This window comes from Ceratotherium simum, chromosome 2, assembly GCF_057802395.1.
Source record: "Ceratotherium simum simum isolate JZ-2026a chromosome 2, ASM5780239v1, whole genome shotgun sequence".
NCBI lineage: Eukaryota > Metazoa > Chordata > Mammalia > Perissodactyla > Rhinocerotidae > Ceratotherium > Ceratotherium simum.
Window position 1 is genome coordinate 58038871 of NC_141901.1, and position 23381 is coordinate 58062251.

At 45.4% G+C, this 23381-nt stretch overlaps 1 protein-coding gene across 1 annotated transcript; it reads left to right on the forward strand.

The window, feature by feature from the left end:
- The first annotated feature begins 7 nt into the window (after positions 1-7).
- On the forward strand, positions 8-20974 carry MYBPHL (myosin binding protein H like). The gene is given in 8 exon segments (XM_014779908.2): positions 8-2833; positions 17636-17724; positions 18283-18478; positions 18710-18849; positions 18993-19031; positions 19033-19156; positions 19258-19394; positions 20641-20974. Coding segments are annotated over 8 exon segments (1104 nt in total). The 5' UTR covers positions 8-2688; the 3' UTR covers positions 20875-20974.
- Positions 20975-23381: the final 2407 nt, after the last annotated feature.

The window sequence follows — 23381 nt, forward strand, 5'->3', positions numbered from 1 at the left end:
TTCAAAAATCAAACTCTAGCAACCAGAGAATAGGCCAGTTAAAGAGCCTGGACTGTGCATTTGTAGCATGAAAGGTATTAGATAATTTATGGGGGAAACAACTCACTTTTTTCTTGTTCTTTATGCTCATAAAGATCTACCTCCTGTGGGTATTTGTAAGGCCAGCTTTCTTGTTTTCCCCCCCAGAATGTCCAGCTGACCCACCCCACACACCTCCTTGGGTTTCAATTGCTACACTCTTCTGGACATACAACATATAATCGCTCTCCTGAATTACATGTTCCTTATAGCACGCGTGACAAGCGACAGCACTGAGTTTAACTTTGGTATCTTTCCGTCTGCCCCTCTTATATTTCTCTTGCTGCTCTTACAGTCCTTCCTGATCCATTTCATTTAAGGACCTTCAGAGAGTTACAGCTGTCCTCTTTTCCAAAATATTTCTTTTAGGAGAGGTTCCTGCCTGCCCCCCTTGAGCCCTTAGCTGGGCCTTGAAGGCTGCTTCAAAGCCAGCCAGCCTGGGGTGAAATTTCCATTGAATATTTACTCTGGCATCATGGTCTGAAGATGACAAAGCAAAGACTTGCTCTTGAGGAGCCCACTATCGACCTATTAAATTAGACTTTCCAATGGACAGACCCTGGGAGTCTGCGTTTTTAATGTAATTCTTTCACACCTTCATTGCAACCAACGGCTAACACCAAAAGCCTGGGCCAATCTCCTCCCCAAAGCATGGGTTAAGTGGGGTGTACAAAAGGGAGTTTGGACTCCCCTAGTTTGGGGACCGTCCATACTTACAAGGGCCATGGCTGCGTCAGGCAAGAGAAATAGGTCAGAGAGGCCTTCACCCCAGTCCTGATGTGGCCAAGTGTGGCCTCTTACCAACCAGCCCCAGAGGACAAGCTCCACAGTCACCCTCTTCTGCCATCCTGGCTCCTGGTATTCTGGCCTGGTTCCTGGCTCCTGGCTTCTGGCTTCTGCCATTCTGGCCTGGTTCCCGGGCCAGAAATGTGTCTACAGGTTGTCCTGGCCCTCAGCCCCTATACAAGTCACAAAGAGGAATTCCGGACTTCTGTCCCACACCCCAAGATAATAACATGGGCTCCCAAGATCCTATTGACTCTGCTGCCAAATTGAGGGCTAAAGGGGAAAAATGAGTAAGGAGCCCATTCATTGAACCACTCTCATTTTTTGTGTGTGTGTGTGAGGAAGATCAGCCCTGAGCTCACATCTGTTGCCAATCCTCCTCTTTGCTGAGGAAGATTGGCCCTGGGCTAACATCCATGCCCATCCTCCTCTATATGTGGGACACCTGCCACAGCATGGCTTGATAAGCAGTCAACCACACTCATTTTTTTCCGTAACAAAGGTGTGGGGCAGGAGGATATATGGGAATTCTGTACTTTCTGCTCAACTTTGCTGTGAACCTAAAACTGCTCTAAAAAGTAAAGTCTGTATAAAAATATATGCAGAGGGGATGGAGCTTCTGGAGATAAGAAAGTGGGAGTCGGGTAGGAAACCAGGTAATTTGGATGGAATGTGCAGCATGTGTAGAATGATGGTTTGGTAAGTCTGGAAATCATATAGGACCTTCAGTAGTTAACTAGCACCTTCTATGGGCTGGCCACTTTCCTGTATTTTTATCATTTTATCCTCAACACAATCGCAGTATTATCATCCCTTGTTTCCTAGACCAGGGACCTGAGGTTCAGAGGGAGTGGTCTGCTCAGGGTCCCCTAGCTAATGAGTAAGTGGTATAGCCAAAAGGCACACTCAAGTCCTTTGACTTTGTGCCCCTGGCTCTCCTTCCTCTACTGCTGTTTCTCTCGCTTTATTTGTACTGTATCTCAGAGGCAAGGGAGCTTTCAAAGGTGCAAATGTTGGCCTGACCTAAAAATAGCTTACAATTATCAAGCACTTAGTCAGCTACATTCTGCTAAGCACTTTACACAAATTACCTCTTTTAAGCCTCCCAACAACTCTATGGTTATTATCATCTCCATTTTACAGATGAGGAAACAGACCTAAGAGAGCTTGGGATGTGTCGCAAGTCACACAGCTAGCTGGTGATGAAAAGTGAGCCCGGGTAGTCTGGCTACAGAGTACAGACTCCACCTTCCACGGCTACTGGTGGGGAGATGGCGAGGATGGGGACGGACCCTATAAAGGTCCGGTCGACAAGACTTTAGAGTTCATTGAAAGTGGGAGCAGAGAGAGAAAGAGCAGTTAAAGGGGTGCCCGTGAATCAGCTAATCCTGGAGCCCCTTTCTTTGGACCTGAACACCCTGTCGGATCAGCTGGCAGTCAGGAGCCAAGATGTCACCCAATCCTCCTGACAGAAGCCAGAGGTCCCATTTGGATGGTCTGTATGTGGGCGTGGGAGACTGTTTGAAGCTCAAGCTCTCCCCTCTCTCCCAGTGCTGTGTGAGGAGTGTCATCTCTCTCCCCAGAAAACAGGGCCACCTCAGCCCTCCTCTTGGGGCTATTCTGGGCTGCTGTCTGATCCCCCTCTCTTCCCCTAGCCCCTGCTTCATCCCTTCTGTTGGGAGTAGCTGGGTGGGGAAAGGCCAGCCCAGTTACATAACCCTGTGGCTGGGACCCCGGAAGCCAGGCTGGAGAGCAGGTGCTCAGCCCCTCCCTCACCACCAACAGTGAAAATCCCACTGGAGCCCAGCCTCGGGGTGGCCCAGCATGGAGGCAGCCACGGCTCCGGAGGTGGCCTCGGGATCCACGCTGAAGATGAAAGAAGCCAGCCCAGCCGATGCTGAACGACCCCAGGCTTCACCTCCACAGGGGGCTGGCAGCCCCGTCCCCCAGCTGCTGTCCCCTATAGAAGGTGACCCATGGGGTTGGGGAGGGTCGGGAGGCTGGGGGTTGGCAGTTGGGGAGGATATCCCTACCCTCCTGACTGCACCTCCTTAGGTTTTTGCAGAGCTAAACGACTTCATGGGACTGGTACTTAGGATGGAGGAGCATTCGTTGGAGCCCCCACTCCCTTCCTTGGTGGATTCTTACCTGCTGCTCAAGTGTCTCTGCTGGGTTTTTGCTTTTTAGCTGAGAAGTCAATGAATGGTGTTTGTGGCACTTTACAGTGACTAAAACTGATCTGTTTATATTTTTACCTTTGAAAAATATCTGTCGCAAGGACCAGGAGGACTTGATATATTAATGCCAGTCCGGAAGGGAATGAGGGGTGAGATGGTGGCCATCTGGATTAGGAGAAGAGGGAAATGAAAAGCTTATAGCAACTGGGAGGCTAAATGGTGCACAGTCCCTGACACTGCCTCTCGTTTGGCAGTGCCACGGGACCAGGACCTACCCCAACACCCCCAGGGCTCCCATGGAAGTGGAGCCCTGCTGGGAGAAGCATTTGGCTTCCCCTCCATAGTGGTCTCTGTGAGCCTCTCGGCAAAGAGGCGTTTTCGAGCTAGAGGGTGGTGGGTGCCCCTTCCAGGCCCAGGTTTCCCTGCCAGCAGTCCTGCCGCCCACCCCCAACCGCCCCTGGCTGAGGCCTCTAGCTAACGGCTCTGGAGTGTCGCCCACTGCAGCCAGCTCAGCTGACCAGAGGCAGGAGGCAGGAGCCGGGCTTTTCCCTGCTCCTACGTGGTCATTGGCAGAAGCAACCACAAGGGCTGCATTAAATATTTAAGACAGTTACCTGCACAAAGTCCCTGCTTTCAGCCCCTTGAAGTCTGCAGAGCAGAGAATGCAAAGACCACAAATGAGAAACCCAGGGAATCCCAGGGTAGAGAGAGGGAGGAGGAGAAGACATGATCTATTCAGTTCCCAGTGCTGCCTCCAGCAGCTCTGTGACCCCGGACAAGTCAGTCAACTGCTCAGTTCCAATTTCCTCTCTGGAAAAAGGTGATTAATAATATCTACCTAGCAGGGTACTTGAAAGGATTGTTGAGATAATCCAAAGTGCCTTGGAAGAGGCCCAACCAAGATGTGAAGAGATAATAAAATATTTCCAAGTCCAGGGTGAAGACTAAGAGTTCTACCTGCAGATAAGAGTTGTGCAGGGGAAGTTCGCTGCCTCTTACCATCCTAATGGGAGATGTTGGGTTTTCAGAAGATGTTTGAGTGTCAGGGGCAGAGAACTGGGTGAGTTTGCCCCATTGAAAAAGAAGTGGGGGGAGCAGAAGTTGTGAACATATTAAGTTGGGATGATCTCGAGACAGAAACCCAGCTTCTTCCCCCAAAAAGCCCAGGGAATAAGTCACAGGCAGAGAGAGAAGGAGAGCCAGGAGTGCTGACTCACCGACTCTACTGGTCTCCACGAAATGCTGGGGGAGGGCGTTCATCTCCCCCACACTCCTCCCTCTGGCTGCAGAGGGGACGCTGTGGGCAGCCAGGTCCCACAAATGCAACCTGAAGAGCCCTGTCCTCGTGTGTGGCAGCTCTGCACACCATAGGCCTCAGGGCCACCAGGAAGCACCCAGTGGCTCAATCCAGTGGCATCCCAGAGGTCACTGGCAGTAAGGACTCCTTGTGACACTTTGCAAAATATGTTTGCATCTGTTATCTGCTTGGAAAAAGAAGACATTAGTTCAAATCCTAGCTCTGTCCTGTGACCCTGGACAAGTCAATCCACCTCTCTGGGCTTCTGTTTTCTCATCTGTAAACTGAGGGGTTGAACTAAATCAGGATTCTTAATCTTTGATGGATATGGACCCCTAGGAAAATCTGATGAAAGCTGTGGGCTCTCCCCCAGGAAAAAACCGAAAAAGTTCAAGGAGTTCCCAGAACCCCTGAAGCCCATCCAGAGGTCCTTCAGGGTGCCATGGACCTGGTCTAGATGGCCCCTACGATCCCTGTGAGCTCCAAGGACTTTTTCTTCCTCTTAACTCTTCCTCTTCTTTATGGGGAGCTCTATGGGATCAAGAGGGGCCCCGCGGCCAGCGCGTGAGAGCACGTGAAATAGAGCAGGCCTCAGAAGCAGAATTAATTTGCGACATCGAAATGAACTGAAACAGGCTAACACTGAGCTTTTAGTCAAAAAAGCTGGCTACAGGGCTAAATAAGCAGAAGTAGGTGGCCGGCACTGGGAAACAATTCTCTGTCTCCCTCAGCACTACGTGGAGGCACTGTGACCTGGAGGCCACACTGGGCAGGGGCCAGAGGAGAGCTTCCCCAATAGTGAGAGGCTGGGGGACAGGCTGCCTTCCTGACATGGAATGACCCTGAGCCAGAGGGAGGGCCATCTGCTGATTTCAGCATAATTGCTCCAACTGACTGTGCATCCTCTTTCAGTCCAAACTGTTCTGTGTCTTCCAGGCTTGGGAAGCTGAATTCCATGCCTGGAAGCCACCTTCCTTCCTTCCTCCCATCCTCCCTCCCTCCTTTCCTCCCTTCCACTCTTCCTATCTTCTTTCTTCCTTCTACAAATATTTATTTTGTGTGTACTATGTGCCAGGCACTGTTACAGAAATGAACAAAACAGACAAAAATAATTTCCTTCATGGAGATTACATTCTAGTGTAAGGAGAGACAATAAATAAATATACAAATAAAATATATAATATGTCAGATGGTGATAAATGCTATGCCAAAAAAATAAAGCAGAGAAAGAGGATAGAAAGTGCTGGAGGTGGGAAGCATGCTTGCTGTTTTAAACAGAATATTCAGTGAAGGTCTCAATAATAAGGTGATATTTGAGCAGCAACCTAAAGGGGATGAGAGAACAATGCATGCAGATATTTGGGGGGAATGTTTTCTATGCAGAGAGAACAGTAGGTGCAAAGGTCCTGAGGCAAGAGTGTCCCTGATGGATTGGGGCCACTGTGGCTGTAGCAGAATGAAGGAGAGAATGGTAGGTTTGGGGTCAGAGTGGTAGCGGGAGCATTTTGAAGACTGGTTCAACTCTGAAACAAATGGGCAGCCAGTGCAGGGTTTTGAGTGAGAACTGACATGATCAGGTGTGGGTTTTACGGATTTTTCTCCTGCTGAGTGAAGAATAGGCTCTAGGCAGGCCTCAGACACTAGCAAGATCATCAACTGAGAATGAGGATGAGGGAGAAGTATGGAAGTTTTAGAAGAGGAAGGTGTACAATACTCACCCAGGAGAACAGGTGATTGAGTGAACAGGGGAAGTCTGGTAGAATTGCCAGGGTCCCTTTGCAGTTATCGGTCACCATTAGTGGTCATCAATTTAAAGTCAGCCTGGTTTTGTATTTTTCCCCAGTCATGTTTGGCTCTGTGAATGCAGACACTGAGTGGGTGGAAAGTATTTAACTGGGTTTCGGTATTGCTAGGAGGGTGCGGTGAGGTGAAAGAGGATTAAGGGATTTGAGTGGGTATGCAAGGCAGTGAGTATAATGATGAAGTGACAACATGAGAGGGGGATGGAGAGTGAAAGGGTGGTAGGACAATGGATCAGAGGTCTCAGTGGTGCTAGAGGATTGCTGGTTTGGAGCATTAGAGGCAGTGAGCTGACGGGATGGACTCTGTATTCTTCAGGGTATGCTAGCTGATGAGACAAACAGGCCTCAGAATTTAAGGCTCAAAAACAATAGATGCTGATTTTTTACCAGCAAAACAACTAAAAACAAGTGTTCCTACTCTGCAGATAGTTCTCCAAGCAATAGTTGAGGCAGCCAGGCCTCTTCCATCTTGTGGCTCTGCCATGCCTTAAGGTGCCATGGTCATCTGCATACAGCTGGCAGAAGGGGAAATCGAGAACTCATTTATTAAAAGCCTTGGCTCAGAAGTGATTCTCATTATTTCCATTCACATTTCACTGGCAAGAACTAGTCTCATGGCCATACAGCAAGGGGGGCAGCCCCTTATCACAGATAACTATACTATGGAAGCGATCATGTCAATTTTGGTGGGCAATTAGCCATCTCTGTCATACAGGTGGTGAGGAGAGAGTGGGACGCTTGAAATTCAGATTATAGAAGGGGTGCAGTTATTGGTCTAGAGAATGACCAAGGGAACCAGGGGCTGAAGGAGGGAGGACAGAGTCACCGGAGGAGTGGTGGGCAAGCAGGCATCAGAAGGACGGGTGTTGAAATCAGCAGGAATCATGACTGGATCTGTGCCAGAGAGAGCAACAGCGAGCCGGGGCTAAAGCCAGCAGCACAAGGGGAAGATGATCACAGGGTCGGGGTGGGGGATGTGACACCCTCTCCTCAGAGAAGTGTTGCCTATTTCTGTGTCCTTTTATTTTTTCTGACCTTAGTTTCATGGTCTTCAAGGAGGTGACACTCTCGTCCTTCACAAGGTGCTTCCGAGGTTCGCCACACTCCTTTCCCACCACACTCCTCTGGACAGGATTCTGATACAGCCTAGGCCACATCCTAGGCATCTGCTAATGTTTCTCTGAAAAATGCTGGTACTTTTTGGATCCCTGGAAATTTCTGGTTATGTCTCAAAGCCATAGCTGGCCTTGTGCATTCGCCCTCTTTTGGTAACCATTCGCTCACGCAGGCATGTGCCTGTGTGTGCATGTACACACACACGTTCTCACATATGTGCACACATACACTCACACACATACATTTATACTGTGGGAGATCAAGATTTGGCCACCCTGAAATCTATCTCTTTACCTTGGTTGTTTTCTCTAGGGACATTTGACCTCCCCCACTAACTGCCTAAAAAATTTGACATGGTGGCTCCTTCCTGGAACAGATCTATCATGATGGCTATAAAGATAATATAAGATAGAGATTACAATAGGAAAGGCATCAACAAGCCCCTCTTATCAGAAGTTCTGTCTCTCTGGCCACATTCTCTGGATGACCCTGCGAGGAGTTGCCAGACAATCATTTACATTTATAAGAGAAATCTCCATTTATAAAGGTATCTCCCTCTCTGTTTGGAGAAGAGAGGGGAATGAGCTCATTTCTAGTGACTTATCAATGTAGAAGTTGAGGCCTTAAAGCTACATAATAACCTTACTCTTGTTTACTGTGCTTTAGTGGTAATCTCCTGTAACTGACTCCCCCCACCCCCAAAATCCTCCTTTGTCATTGGCTAAACATGGTATTTAAAATGAGAATTTCTGCTATTGTGTTAAAAAACACAGTGTCCCTGCTTTCTCCCATGTATACATGTTATTAAACTTGGTATTATTTTCTCCTACTAACCTGTCTTGTTGATTATTTGGCCAGCCATAAAAACCTTAAGGGAAAGGGCAGAGGGAAATTCTCGCTCTTCCCCCGACAGTTTTGGCGTAGTCGGCAGGATCCACACTGGCTGGCAAGTTGCCTTCTCTGGCTGGAAGACCTGCCTTCTCCCTGGACTACTGCAGATGGTGAGATACGAGAACGCCTGACGAAAGCCGGCAAAAGGTAAGACTTCTTACCATGTCAGCCTCCCGGAATCTCTATCTGCAGAGTCCAGCGGAAGGAAATGGTAAAAATTTTTTCTCTTTCTAAATTTAGATTGACAGGAGAAAATATTTGGGAAACTAGTTTCTTGTGCTTTTAGTGACTCTTGGTTTAAATTTGGTAGAGTACTCTTGGTTTTAATCTTGATCCCTTTTCCTCCCAGAGGTAGTCTCTGTTTTTCTCTTTTGTCTGTGTCTTTTGTCATAAGAAAAAAATACCATAAGATAGGACACAGGCATAGGCCCTATAAGCCTGCTGTCCGGGCCGGCCGCACAGACTGGTGAGTTTGCGGGTCTCACCAGACCGGCGTCTACAAACTTTGCTGTGGGTTAATATACACATGAACTGAAGGTCATTGCCGAGGGCATCTTAGAAGCCAAAAAGGCCACAAATTTGGTGGGCACTGGTCGAACAGTTAAGAGCCATTAGGGTGCTCGCCACTTTCAGAAGACTCCCGTGACAGGATAAGTTGGGTCACAGAACGGGGTAGATGACACAGGTCCCCCGCCAACTGCAAGAAAATGTCCGTGCAACGACGAGGCACTCTATAAAGCACACAGTCCCCAACCCCACGGCACCTCCCCCGCTAGGTATTATTCTGGCTCCAAGAGACCTAAGGCGTGGCTAAAGCTGTGATTGTGCACATAAGGAAAAAAAAAAAAAAAAACCAGATGAGGTTTTTCCTTCTGTCTTGTTCTGTGTCCTGAGACAACTTGGCTTTGTGCCAAGTGAGAGTATTCTCCTCGGTCTCCACTTTACGGAAGGTGCATTTACCGGGGTGACCCTTGGTGGTCAGTCGAGTAGACTGGGGTTGCGAACTGTCTCTTTGTCCAGCTGTGCCAAGCTCTCAGGGGAGTTTGTCATAAAGGGCCCAGTCCATAAGGGCTTTTGTCGTCTTAATCTTCATTTCTTGTTAGTGCTGGAAAAATCCCATTCCAGTATCGCCTGCCCAGTGTCACAGATTAGCGGGTCTGTGACTGGAGGCATCCCACACTATTGTGGGAGAGCGGAGACACCATTTTCACTACAACATCCTTACCACCTGTGCAACGAAGGTCTTTACTTTCTCTGAATATCTTTGAGAGTGAATTCTGTAGATCACGGGGGCTACATCATCTGTGCCCTCACCAGGGACATCTCTTGCGTCCATGGTAGATTTATTCTAAGCATGGAAAGTTACCTCCGGGTCATTCCTTTAAAAGGCTTATTGGTTCGAGTCACTATTGGGATAAATATACAAATGAAGATCCTACTTGTCAATGGCCAGACGACGGATCCTTTGAATTGGGAAAACTTCTAAATTGGGGGAAAAAAAATGTTTTGAGAGCTCTCACATAATTATTTATTTGGTACCTAAGAAAAGGCCAGAAAAAGGAAGGGAAAATTTTGACTAGCCTTAAGACCTTGACTCAGGTTACAATTGAATTGAGAACATGTAAAAGTGTAAGTGTTGATAAGATTATAAAGGTTGGAATGTTTGAGCTAATTTTATATAGAGGTTACATCAACTTTGCCTGAGTATGTTATAAAATGTCTGACTGGGAATGCTTCCCTTGTCCAAAATCAAAAGACCAACACCTATTGATAAAAATTTTAATGATAACTATGTTTAAAGGTATAAGAGGTGATAAAATTTACATGAAATTTTGTAAGAAAAAAACTGATGTTATTTCTATTACAGAACTGGTTAACAAAAATAGTAATTTAAATGATGGCTAATTTTATCTGATGTCTTATGAAGTCTTATAGGCAATCTAAATAATTATTGAGAATAAGCAACTGAATAGTTGTAAAAAAGATGAATGTTGGATGAACTTTAAACAATAATTATGTGTTATGGTGGTTACAGCTTCTAAACTCTTTTTGGTGACTTAAAACTTTAGAGTTTTGCTAAATTTTATGATAAAAATTCTCTGAGTAGATCATTTCCAAATAAGATAAGATATTAGACATTGATTGCTAAACTTACGTTTGTCTACATTTGGCTTTTCATTACAGGAAAACTGAAAGGTGTTTTGGGTCTATTGATAAACATGTGTTTTATTAAAAGATTGTACTATAAAGTAACATGTTTCCAGAAATTATGAAGTGTTCATAAATTTTCCAAGCCACAAGATACCAATGTAAAAAAAAGTTTATAATTGTTTAGTTTTTACTTACAAATTGAGGTTTCTAAAGGTTAAAATTTCTAATTAGTATATGTGATTGAAAATTAAGAAAAATATGTCTGTGTACAAGGAAAGTAAGATGTATAAAGAAGGTACAAAGAATGGAAATGCTTTGTTTGGTTGATAAAGAAAGATAAATTTGTCCTCAAGTACTAGAAGGGAAAAGAAAGACATGGGACAAATTCTGAATGTAAAAAAAAAGTTATAGAAAGTTTGTGGAAGAAGAATTCTAGAAAAGGAGTTTTTGCATGGTCAAGTTGGCTAAGATTAAAATGAATTTAATTAAGTAAATGAGTTTTAATAGCAAAAGTAAGCTGGTGCAAAATTAAAATTTCTTGTAAAAGGATAATTTGCTTAAACTTGATAAAGAGGTTATAAAAGATTTTTCTTTACCTTTAAATAAGTCTACCAAAAAAAAAAAACTGTTAAAATAATTTCCTGTGTTCAAAAGACTGAGGTCTCTCTATTAAGGCTTTTTAGACTGTTAATGCTCTGTTTGCTTTGACTTTTTATATTTTTGACAAGCTCCCCAAAATTCATATCTTAAGTAAAGTCTTTTTTTTTACTTTTTTCTTTGAAAATTTTCAAAGGGCCCTGGAACTTCTCAAAAAAATTTAGTCTCTGCCTATAAAGAGAAAAATACTAAACTTATTAGGCTTATTCAGTATGTTAAACTACATGGAAAGCATTGTCAGACAAGTGATGATAAACCTTCTTAGGTGGTATTATGTGGACAAATATTATTGACATAGGTGTTTTAAAATTATATAACATTACTGAAATTCTGATCTGTCCTAGTTATCAGTCATAATTCTGGTTATTATTATTTTAAAATATTGTATGTCACAAAATTAACGAAATTTCTTTATCAATTGCCATTTTGAGGTCTTGTTGTTTACAGACTTATTTCTTTGCTCTAATCCTTTTACGAAATGTTTCGACTTCAGAAAAATTCATAGAAAAGACTCTGACATTTACGCTGAAGTACAGGCTTCTGATAAACTTTCTGATCATAAAACTGAACTGAGTAAGAAATTACAGAAATCTGTTGGAGAGACTGATAACTTCATAAAGCAGCTAACAAAAAGATTGAGATCAAGAATGGATTACACAGGACTAAATGAACTGATAAAGATGATTATAAGTTTTATGATTTTTCATTTGAAGTATTGCTGAATTTTTAATGTTTTGTTTTTTTCAGATTTAAAAAAAACGTTTTCTCTTTTCTCCCAAGATAGCTATGACTTATAACAATTTGGTAAATGATACTTCTGTAAATAAAATAAAAATATTTATCTTTTTCTCTCTACCTGATCCCTCCAAGATTTAAAAACTCTTAGTAAGTGAATATTGTTGTTTTCATGGCAATATGGTTATTTGCATAAGTTCAATAAGAATCTGTTCTCCTTATAACAGGACACAATTAGAAACACTGGTTATATTACCAAGGTTGTGACTAGAACATCATATTTGCGATATAACCATACAGCTTTTGAAAAATAAAGATTAGACTTTATAGAATAAAGCCACGTAAAAATATTGGCCTGGTACCTTATGTTCCAAGCACACTTACCAGGATAAGTAAAAAATGTCACTTATCTGGCAGATACAAAGAACCTCGAAATATTTTGGAGAACCTCAAAAAAAAAAAAATTCACCCAAATCTGTAGGTATTACAGGCAAAGTCTGATGACAAAATCCTTGGCTTGGCTTTCCTGGCCTGGAGAGGCCTTTAAAGTTAAATCTGAGATTCCTTATAAAAAGTTCCAGCAAAACAGATTTAAAAGAGCCTATGTAATCAATTGCTATTCTTGCTGTACTTATGTAAATAATTGGGCCAACTCTATTAGAACTAGATTTATTTTACAAACTAGTTAGTTTTAATTTGGCTATCTTGGATAAAAATGAGGGTGATTTTAGAGAGAAAAATTATATTTTAGTAAAAACTATTTCAGTATAAATTTGCAGATATTAGATCCTAGTTTTGTTGTCTTTTGAGGTTTTTGTTTTATATCTGTTGACTGGACTAGATCCTGATTTCTTCTAGTCTCCTAAAATATCTGGCTACAGATGTCCAAACTAACGTTTTTGATTTTTTCCATCATTTTCATTTAAAATCACTAAAAACTGAACCTGCCCTTTTTCCTGAAGCCTTACAAACTAAAGCTGATAGACTTGATATAAACTTAAGAGATGACCTGACGACACCATCAGAGACATTTTAAACTGCAAAATATACTTTGACGGTGACATCTAAAAATCATCTTAACTGGCTGTCCTCTGACCTCAGAAACTGGTTTACAATTTACTCCAACCATTAACCTTGTTTTTCTTTTGTTTACATAGAAATACTTCTATTAAATACTTGATTGCTTGCTTCCATAATATAGGCGTAACCTTGAGAGCCCACCTGCATCACCACCTTCCAAAATGAACTTAATTGAACTGATCTATTATCAGGACAAAAAAATGTGTTCAGTGAGATGAAACAGCCTACCAACTCAACTTCTGGACTATAAAACTTCTTTAAGTTTCAAAAAGACTGTGAAACTTTTAGTTTCAAAGGCGGGACTGTGGGAGATCAAGATTTGGCCACCCTGAAATCTATCTCTTTACCTTGGTTGTTTTCTCTAGGGACATTTGACCTCCCCCACTAACTGCCTAAAAAATTTGACATGGTGGCTCCTTCCTGGAACAGATCTATCATGATGGCTATAAAGATAATATAAGATAGAGATTACAATAAGAAAGGCACCAACAAGCCCCTCTTATCAGAAGTTCTGTCTCTCTGGCCACATTCTCTGGATGACCCTGCGAAGAGTTGCCAGACAATCATTTACATTTATAAGAAAAATCTCCATTTATAAAGGTATCTCCCTCTCTGTTTTGAGAAGAGAAGAGGATGGCCTCATTTCTAGAGGCTTATCAATGTAGAAGTTGAGGCCTTAAAGCTACATAATAACCTTACTCTTGTTTACTGTACTTTAGTGGTAATCTCCTGTAACTGACTCCCCCCACCCCCAAAATTCTCCTTTGTCATTGGCTAAACATGGTATTTAAAATGAGAATTTCTGCTATTGTGTTAAAAAACACAGTGTCCCTGCTTTCTCCCATGTATACATATTATTAAACTTAGTATTATTTTCTCCTACTAACCTGTCTTGTTAATTATTTGGCCAGCCATAAAAACCTTAAGGGAAAGGGCAGAGAGAAATTCTCGCTCTTCCCCCGACAATACACACACACTCTCGCATACATTCACACACTCTGACACACACTCACACATTCTCACACACACACACACACACACACACCTCTCCACTTTTCAGTGTGTCTGTCTGGTTTCTTAATTCTCCAAGCCAAATTAATAACATCAATCTGAACTACACAGCCCATAGGGAATTACTGGAGGAAAGTCGTTAACCACGTGAAAGGAAATTATGAGAGGATATGAACAATTATTTTCCATGAGCATAGAATAAGAAAATGGGCATGACCTTCAGCAGAATAAAATTAGGGTAGAATTAGAAGGAATTTTCTAATCAAGAGGAGTCGAGATCTTTGGACTTTAAGTAATCTCCTTCTCTACTAATTTTTAAGAAAGAATTTGACAGCATTCTGTCTGAGAGCAACACACTGCTGAGAGCAACACAGCTCAGAAGCCAACGGCTCTCAAAGGACTTTTCAAAATGTCTTTTCCCCAAGACTCTATGAAGGGACAAAACCAGACTGTGGCTCTCAAACCTGGGCTTAGAAAACCTCGGCTCCGCTTCAAGGCTCTAGTCTTTGGTTCACATCCCTCCTGGCGTCTAAGGAGGAGAAAGACCTTGGGCCTCAGGGAAAGCTATGTTTCCCCAAGGTCAGTACAATTAACACCTCACTTGACTGCGGAAGTGTGGAAAGAGATGCCCCAAATGAGCCTCCTAGTAACATTCTTCGCAGAAGGTCAGATTGCTTCTATTTGCTGGGGCAGGAAAGAAGGCCTGGGTTGAGCTGGGAAAGAGCTTGCTGCTGCCCTGGCACCTGGAGCTGTCAAACACCCTTCTGCCACCTCCCGTACTTTGTCAGCTGCTTTAGCCTCAAGTCCATCCTTTGCCCTCCCACTGGGGCCTGGGAGCCTACTGAGAGCAGAATCCTTGCCTACTAATCCTCAGAGTCAGAACATTCTAGTAACTTAAGTCTGTCCCCTGTTAATCCATCATCTTGTTAGGGAATCCTACTTATAAGCAAAGAACTGGCACAGGAGCCCTCCAGGGAGGGAGAGACCACCCTCCTAGATTCAGCCTTTCTTCTCTGTCTCTCTGCCCCCACTGCAATCCCCTCTGGCTCTCAGGATACTCTCTGGATCTCATTCTCCTTCTAATTCCCCCATCTTAGCTTATGTTCCATATGAACCTATTTCTTTAATTTTTCTCTTTAGTTCAAGTGAAACAATGCTAACATTTTCCAAGATATTTTTCTTTCTTTCTTTCTTTTCTTAATTCTTTCTTTCTTTCTTTTTTTAACAGAGTTTTTTCTTTCTTTTTTTAATAGAGTTTTTTTTTTTTTGAGGAAGATTGGCTCTGCGCTAACATCTGTTACCAATCTTCCTCTTTTTTCTTTTTTCTCCCCAAAGCCCCAGTACATAGTTGTGTGTCATAGTTGTAGAGTTGTAGCTCTTCTAAGTGGGATGCCGCCTCAGAAAGGCTTGATGAGCAGTGAGTAGGTCCGCGCCCAGGATCTGAACAGGTGAACCCCAGGCCGCTGAAGCGGAACGTGCGAACTTAACCTCTATGCCACTGGACCAGCCCCTTCCAAGGTATTTTTCTAAGAAACAAAAGAAACACTAAGTGGGAACAAATATAAGCATCAGCAGGCACTTATCTATAGAAGCCCATTTCCTAGCTGAGGTCTAAGCAGAGAAGGGCTCAGGTGGCACATCTTCCAGGCATGATGGCCTGGGCTCCTTTCCTCACCTCAACCTTTTCAATCCTTGAGTGTGTCCTTCTGCCTTCCCTTCTTTGCCTCCTCCCTCCAGGGGCCAGATCGCTGTCAGAGACCTGACTATGGTGCCCAGTCCCAGGTGGACACTGGAGGACAGGTAAGTGGACAGATACGCCGTGCTCAGAGAATGGGTCCTTCAGACATACATTCCTAGATGGGGAGGCCAGAGTCCTGGTGCCAACCAGCTCTGAGATCTTCAGCAAACCTGTTTCTCTCTCTGACTCCTTTCCTTCCAGTCTTCTTATTCTGGGTGCTCATTAAGGGCCTTCATAACTCAGACATTCTGTAGGCAGAGCAAGGGACAGCAGAGCCAGCTTCTCTCCAGGCCTCTCCCCAGCAAGTGTGAAGGGTTATTTCCCCAACCAACAGTGGGGAACCAAGCCCAACAAGACGAGGTTTTGACCCTCCTTTTCAATTGCGGCCCTCTTTTCTCAGAAAACCCTTAAGTCATATCCGCCTTTCTCAACTCCTTGGTTGCATGCCAAGATGGCCACAGGAGAGGAACACATCTCACAAACACTTCTTCTGTTCTTCATGCCCCGCCCCCTCCCAAACCTCCAAAGTCCAACAGAGGGCAACCAGAGCATGGTCCTTCAGCTGCCTGGGGCTCATCGCTGTCGTGTTCTTACTGAGGCAGTCTGGTCCTAAGCAGGACGGGCGCTTAGAGCACTTGTGGGGGGAGGGGTGTGGGGCCTGCAGTCTAAGACAGCGCAAGCCAGGTGAAAACATAAGCCACACAGCAAAAAAGGAAACTAGATAACATGAACAGCATGCACTGCATATTTGTCTTTATATTCATTTACATAGGCCAAGTGATCTGGAGACTGTAAGGGGGCCAACTATGTGGGCAAAGTGCCGGGTCTCTAAACAATGGTCTACAAGTTCAGGTGTAGGCAGAACATAGTAGAACCTCCGTTTATTTTATTTTAAATTTCACCATTCAAAATCCTGCATCTACTGTAGTGTACATGTTTAAACAGTTCAATTTATAAGTCAACATACATACATTAGGGTGAATGCTCAGAAATGTATTTACTGGGAAATGTATGTTATCAAAGAGTTTGGAATCCACTATCAAGGAGTGGTGCTGTTTGCTACAGTTGTGTACTAGAGTGGAGTGCTAGGAATGAATTGTAGCGGGGAGGCCGGGGAGCTGGTGGGAACTGAGGCGCTGTCACATTCACTTAAGATAACAGCAGGAGGGGACTGTCTCTGACTGAGAAATGAGGAGACAGGAACCCTGAGAAGGCCAGAAAACTGAGTCGGTCTCAGCCAGGCCCCCAAGGGAACCCAGGTGGGATGTTTGCACTTCCTCAGCCAAGGCAGCCTGAGGCATCCCAGAGAGGAGAGAAATTACACATGGTCATTCTCCAAACCTTACACTCAGCACTTTCGTGAGCATCCCTGTCTTCATCCTGGAAGCCAACAAACATAATCTAATCTCTTTTCTCACTGGAACACGCCTGGGAGATCAGGGGGAAGTGAGCAGTGGACCTAATCTTTCCCAGATTCTGTTTGTACAAAGTAATCCTCCACAAGCTGGAAGAACACTACACAGGCGCCCAAGCAGGGCTGCCACTTGGAGGAAGGGACCCAGACGTCAGCTCCCTCTGCAGTGACGTCAGCGCTGGCCTAATGGGCCCAGGGTGTTGACTCTGCCTGCAGAATGGAAAGCTTTCTCCTCGGGTCTGGCACCAAACTGCAGAGCAGGGCTGACACTTGGAGGTCAGGACTAACATTGGAAGTGGCCTTGATAAAAGGAGTGTTGTTAAGGACAAATATAGAAAAGGGGTGGAAAGACAAACCACACAGACTGGACTGGTCTGTGTACAAACAGAAAAGAAGTTAATGAAAAGTCAGTAGTTGATTTATAAATTAAAAGAAGTAAGAGTCAGGCTTGCATTCCAGTGCTCTTTCTGCCAAGACTTTAACACTCTCTAGAGGATCCTTCAGCCAATTACCCATCCCTAAGTCCCAGCAAGACTATGGGAGTAATCTTCCCATTCCCTAGGAGAGGACTTAATTTACTGAGAGATGCCTGGGTCACCTGTCCACAGAGCACAGCTGGATGCGGTATCCACTTCTCTGAGCTCTACTCTTCCCACCACAGGAGGCTCACCACTCCCTGTTCTCTCTCTTTCCATCACTCAGAGCACCCCAAGATCCAGCTACCTCGGGTCCTGAGGCAGACCTACATCAGGAAGGCTGGCGACACTGTGAACCTACTAATCCCGTTCCAGGTGATCATGCCAGCCCCATGCTGGGTCCGCGGCTGGGACCAGGCCAGGGTTTTGATTTGGAAAGAGATACCAAGAGTCCTGCTAGCAGAGGGGCAGTCGTCCTGGCCTTCAATGGAGGGGGCTGTGTCACCAGAAATCTGACGCCAAATGACCTTCCTTCTGCACTCCTGAGGGTGGGTTTGGGTGGGTGGGGTTGGGCATGCCCCATGTAAGGAGGTAAAGCTAAGCCATACCCTTCAGTCAGCAGAGGTCTGGGAGATTTCAGTTTGGAGGGTTCTTGGGAGTTTGGGCAGCTATTGCTAGTCCCAGCTGCCCTGGGTGTCCATGACCTAAGGTTTCAGAGGGTGGAAGACTCAAAGCCATCCCCCTTTCCCATGATCCTTAGGCTGTTGCTGAAAGACGGAAGTCCCCTGGGAGAGTTCACCAACCTCTAACTCAAAGAATTTGCAGCTGCGGGTCAAGTCACCACGTGGACCTGGGGTGGATCTGACCTCTACCGCAGTAGGGAGGGTCAAGAGGCCTCTTGGGGATGCTCACAGCCTTATCCCCATTTCTCAGGGCAAACCCAAACCTCGAGCCACCTGGACACGTGATGGCTGTACCCTGGACGCCAGTCGTGTGAGTGTGCGGAACAGGGAGCGGGACTCCATCCTCTTCATCCGAGAAGCCCAACGTGCTGACTCCGGTTGCTACCAGCTCAGTGTGTAGCTGGGCAAGCTGGAGGCCACAGCCACCATTGACATTCTGGTGATCGGTACAGTGGAAGGAGTGGGAGTTGGGGTGGTCCTCAGGACCTCCTTCTCCAGGCTGAAGAGGAGCTGTCACAGAGAGCTGGGGAAGCTGGGGTGACTCCTCCACACCGAGTGTGGGACACAGCGGGGGGTGAAGGCAAGGGTAACTGAGCAGAGAAGGGGAAGGGGCACTCCTGAAGTGATTTCCATGCATGTGAGTTGTACATGCCCACTGTCATTCTTGGCCCTTTCAGAGAGGCCAGGCCCTCCTCAGAGTATCAAGTTGGTGGATGTTTGGAGCTCCAACGCTACCCTGGAGTGGACACCCCCCCAAGACACAGGCAATGCGGCACTCCTGGGATACACGGTACAGAAGGCTGACACAAAATCTGGGGTAAGGCCCAGCTGGGAGGGTGGAGAGGAGGGAGGAATAGCATATTCTGGAATGGGGCTCTGGTAGCTCCACGTGGTGGGCTGAGGTGGAGTGAGCTCACAAAACAGATGTCTCATTCATGGCATCTTCTTGGGACCCCAAAGCTGTGGTTCACGGTACTGGAGCGTTATCACCGCACTGGACCGCTGCACCGTCACCGACCTCATTGTCGGCAACTCCTATGCATTTCCAGTCTTTGCTGAGAATCAGTGTGGGCTCAGTGAGACAGCCCCCATCACTGCCGACCTTGCCCACATCCAGAAAGCAGGTGAGGCATGGAGAACCTGAGCTGCGAAGAGTTAAGGATAAAGAGTTGAAGAGGGATGGAGATCTCAGGAACTACAGCATGATCCTTCTTGGTCCCCTCAGCTACTGTTTACAAGATGGAGGGGTTTGCCCAGAGAGATTTCTCTGAAGCCCCAAAGTTCACCCAGTCTCTGGCGGACTGCACTACAGTCACTAGCTATGACACCCAGCTCTTCTGCTGCGTCCGTGCTTCTCCCAAGGTGAGCGGAGAGTTCTATGGGGTGGCTGGTCTGTGCTGCTTCCTGCTCCCACTGTAACCTTAGCTATGTCGAAGAGCATTCTAACCAAAACGTTTGTTCCCATCACCATCATCTGCCTCTTCCACAGCAGGTTATGAAGGAACAGTCAGGGCACTTGGAGTCCCAGATAGGCTGATGTGGATAATGTTTCCAGCTTTCCTTTTAGTGTTTGTTCCTCATATCTGAAGATGTCACTTTCTGACCTGCTAGCAATTGGGTATGAGCTTCAAAGTTGTCTCTCTGGCATGGGTGACAGAGTCCCGTTGGTTTCTCCTGACTCACCCTCAGGCCTCCTCTGATCAGGGCCTTGCACATGCAAGCTGCCTAGAGTTGAGCCTTTGGCCACAAACCTGAGCAAGGCTCTCTGTCTATTTACAATCTAGTCACTGTACCCCACACATGGCATAAAACACCAACAACAACCTTTACCAAGTGCCTGTTGTGTATTAGTCCTCGGCCAGACCACATAGGGATAACATCTCAGAAAGAAAATAACAATAAGCCCACTCTAGAAACTACTTTCTAACCAGATGGGACAGGAGCGACTCCCAAGCCAACAGTGGGACTAGAATATAAATGATTCAACAATGTATATACAAAAAAGAGGAGATCCTGACACCCAGCGCTTATGACACATGGAGGGAGCAAGATGGAACAGAAGTCATCGCCTTTCCTCTAGTCAGCAATACTTGAGGAACAAGGCGAGGTTTTAGGTGCTCTTTACAACCAAGAGGAGCGTGGGAGGCTGTTGAGGGTCCTCAAAGGGGAACTCCTTCCCAAATGTAAGGGACAGGGAGCTATCCAGAGGCTGTTATCTCTTCTAGATCCCTGTACCATCTGTTCCTAAAGCACCCACTCCCCCTGCTCCTCTGGCTGGCATGTCCCCAGGCCTTGTAGGCAAAGAGTTCCAGACACTGAGCACAAAAAGAACAATTGGTTCTTTTTTTTTTTTTTAATTTTTTTAATTAATTTATTTTTCCCCCAAAGCCCCAGTAGATAGCTGTATGTCATAGTTGCACATTCTTCTAGTTGCTGTATGTGGGACGCGGCCTTAGCGTGACCGGAGAAGCAGTGCGTCAGTGCGCGCCTGGGATCCGAACCCGGGCCGCCAGCATCAGAGCGCACGCACTTAACCGCCAAGCCACGGGGCCGGCCCGAACAATTGGTTCTTACCACCCCTTGTTGCCCCCTCGTCTTTATCTTCCAGCCAAAGATCATCTGGCTAAAGAACAAGATTGATATCCAAGGCAACCCCAAGTACAGAGCCCTCACTCACCTGGGAATCTGCTCCCTAGAAATCCGCAAGCCTGGTCCCTTTGACGGGGGTATCTACACCTGCAAGGCCGTTAACCCCCTGGGGGAGGCATCCGTGGACTGTTGGGTGGATGTGAAAGGTAAGGGCAGAACTTACGCCTTAGGGTGCAATCATGTCTCTCCATAGCTGGAAAAGTTGGGGCAGAGACACAGCCTAGATGGAGAAGGGCTTGGTTTGCTTCCCCTTCAGGCCCTCTCATTGCTGTCATCATTGCGATGTGTTTGAGGAGCCGTTTTGTTATCCACCATCTCATGTCTCTCCATCATAATTCTGTAATATAGGAAGAATTGCTATTTCCATTTTGCAAAGGGGAAACCTGAGGCACAGGGAGGTGATTGGTTTACCCAAGATTTCCAGTGTTGGTTAACTGAGGAGTTGGCACTATGGCAGAGAGAGCTCATGTCTCCTGGACCTCACCCAGATCATTTTTCTATAAAATATACAGTCTTCTGATTCAGTCTCCTCTGGGAGACTTTCCCCTCTGGTTTGTTAAAAGGGAATATTGTACATCCTTTCTACCTCTTATAAAGTATTCATTCATTTATGCATTCCTTTCACCTTGTTCATAGCTCCATATTGCATTTAGCATATTGTTTTATAATTATTTATTTACTGATCTGTTTCCCCATTAAACTATGAGCACCTTGAGGGCAGGGACAGTCTTATTCGCCTTTGTTCCCCAAGGGTTGAGCGCAGTTTCTGACACACGGTGAACACTCTCTAAGTGTGTGTAGCATGAATCAGGAATGAATGGGCCATTATATGTCCTATTCTTCCCTGTGCGTAGATTCCTAATTAGCACCATGGACCCTCAAAAAACCTAAGAAGTATATCCCTTCCTAACGCTCCAGAAGGTTCCCCAGAGATTTCTGAGACATTAACATTGAGAAACGTCTGAATTCTTGCAGCTCCTCACTGAGGCTCCTGAAGAGGACACGGCAACTCTGAGGAAGATAAGGAAAGAGGGACAGGGGTCTGAATGAATTATTTCACGTTTATGGCTAATGTTGTTGAGCCTGGGACAGATATGCAGTCCTGAGCCTTTCAACCATGCACTCACTGGTGATCACTTTTCTTTTAACCACTTTTTTTGGTAAGCTAATACGATCATCCACGTGGAAGGAATTTACCACAGATGAAGTCTACTTTTGTCACATCTTCTATCTGTCTGTACTCCTCAAGTTGATGATAGGAATTAAACCTAACGGTCCTCTGAAAAAGAGTGACAGCATCTACCTAATTGTAAGAGGGTGCTGTGGGAGGGAGGTGGGCAGGTGCTGTAAAAAAAGGTGTCAGGGGAACAATCAGGAGTGGAAGATGGATGAGGTCGCCTCTACCTCATGGCAGCAGCATGGAAAAGGAGAGAGGAAGCTGCTCCTGTCAATTAAGTGTTTCTACCGCAGTATCATAAGCATGGTGAGAAACAGATTAGTTTGCTTGTTTTTTACTTTGAAGTTTATGGATTCTTTCCCCTCCAAGAGAATAAAACCACCATTCTCATTACATGTCAATAATAATTGAACATGTGGGTATGTGGTCCCAAGCAGCACATTATTGGCAAAGGCAACTCAGATCATCATTTAGAATTTGATAACTTCTTCAGATTCTAAATCATTCACAGTAGAAATGTTGTGTACAAACTGATGAGGTGCAAAAGAAGCTCGTGAGAGAATTAAAGAGAACTGGCTCCCAATGTCTCCTCTGACCTGCAGCTCCTGGCTGATGAAAACTGAGAATGAATTCCATCCCAGAAGCCATTTATTTAAGCCTATCATTGATATATAGCAAATGAAAACCCTAAGGGATGCATTAGAAGTACAGACTTCTCAGGAGAGCTCTCTCTGCCAGTCGGCTTGCAAAGCCAGCTCTCTCGCCATCCCTCCATTCCCTCCATGTTAACGTTAATGTTGTGTTGTGTTGGCGTTAGCCTTGTTAGTGTTAGTTGCCCTTTGACCTCTCTCCCAGCCAGTGCCCAGCAAGGAAGCAGGGTAAGTAGAGAATTCAGAGGACAGGACCCAGGGACCGTGAAGAGGGATTGCCCCAGCATCCTGGGTGTGCTCTGGCTGTTTGCTGTTATGGCCACCACATATCCTCTCTTTTCTGTGCCTTCAGGAAGCCTGACTGTGGCGAGACTGTATTCTTAAGGAGCTCCAGCACAGTGTCTGGTTTGGACGAATCTAAATAAATATGTGAATCCTCAGTGCCTAAGTATCCATCTGTCTGAGCCTTTCTATATGGGAAAACCATTTAGAAAGTTAGAATCCTTTAGCCAGACTGTATGGGATCTGCAGACCCTCAGACTCCTCTTTCTCTTCCCATATCCACACTCTCTTCCACAAAGGTTTCTAACACTGTCCTTTTCTCTAAACAGTCTATGACAGAGCTGAGTTCAACTCTGTACAGTACCAGGCACTGAAAGAGATGCTGAAGATCACTTGCTCTCTTTCTTTGTGCTCTTTCCAGAATAAGTTGGAAAACAGGGTGCACATCCATCACAGAGATGCAGACAGCAGGACACATAAATACGTACATAGCTAATTAAAGACAGAGCACTAAGACTTGAGGGCTAGGAGATACTGAAGAAATTGGAGCAGAGTCTCATTAAGCCCTGGGGAAAGAATAAAGACAAGCGG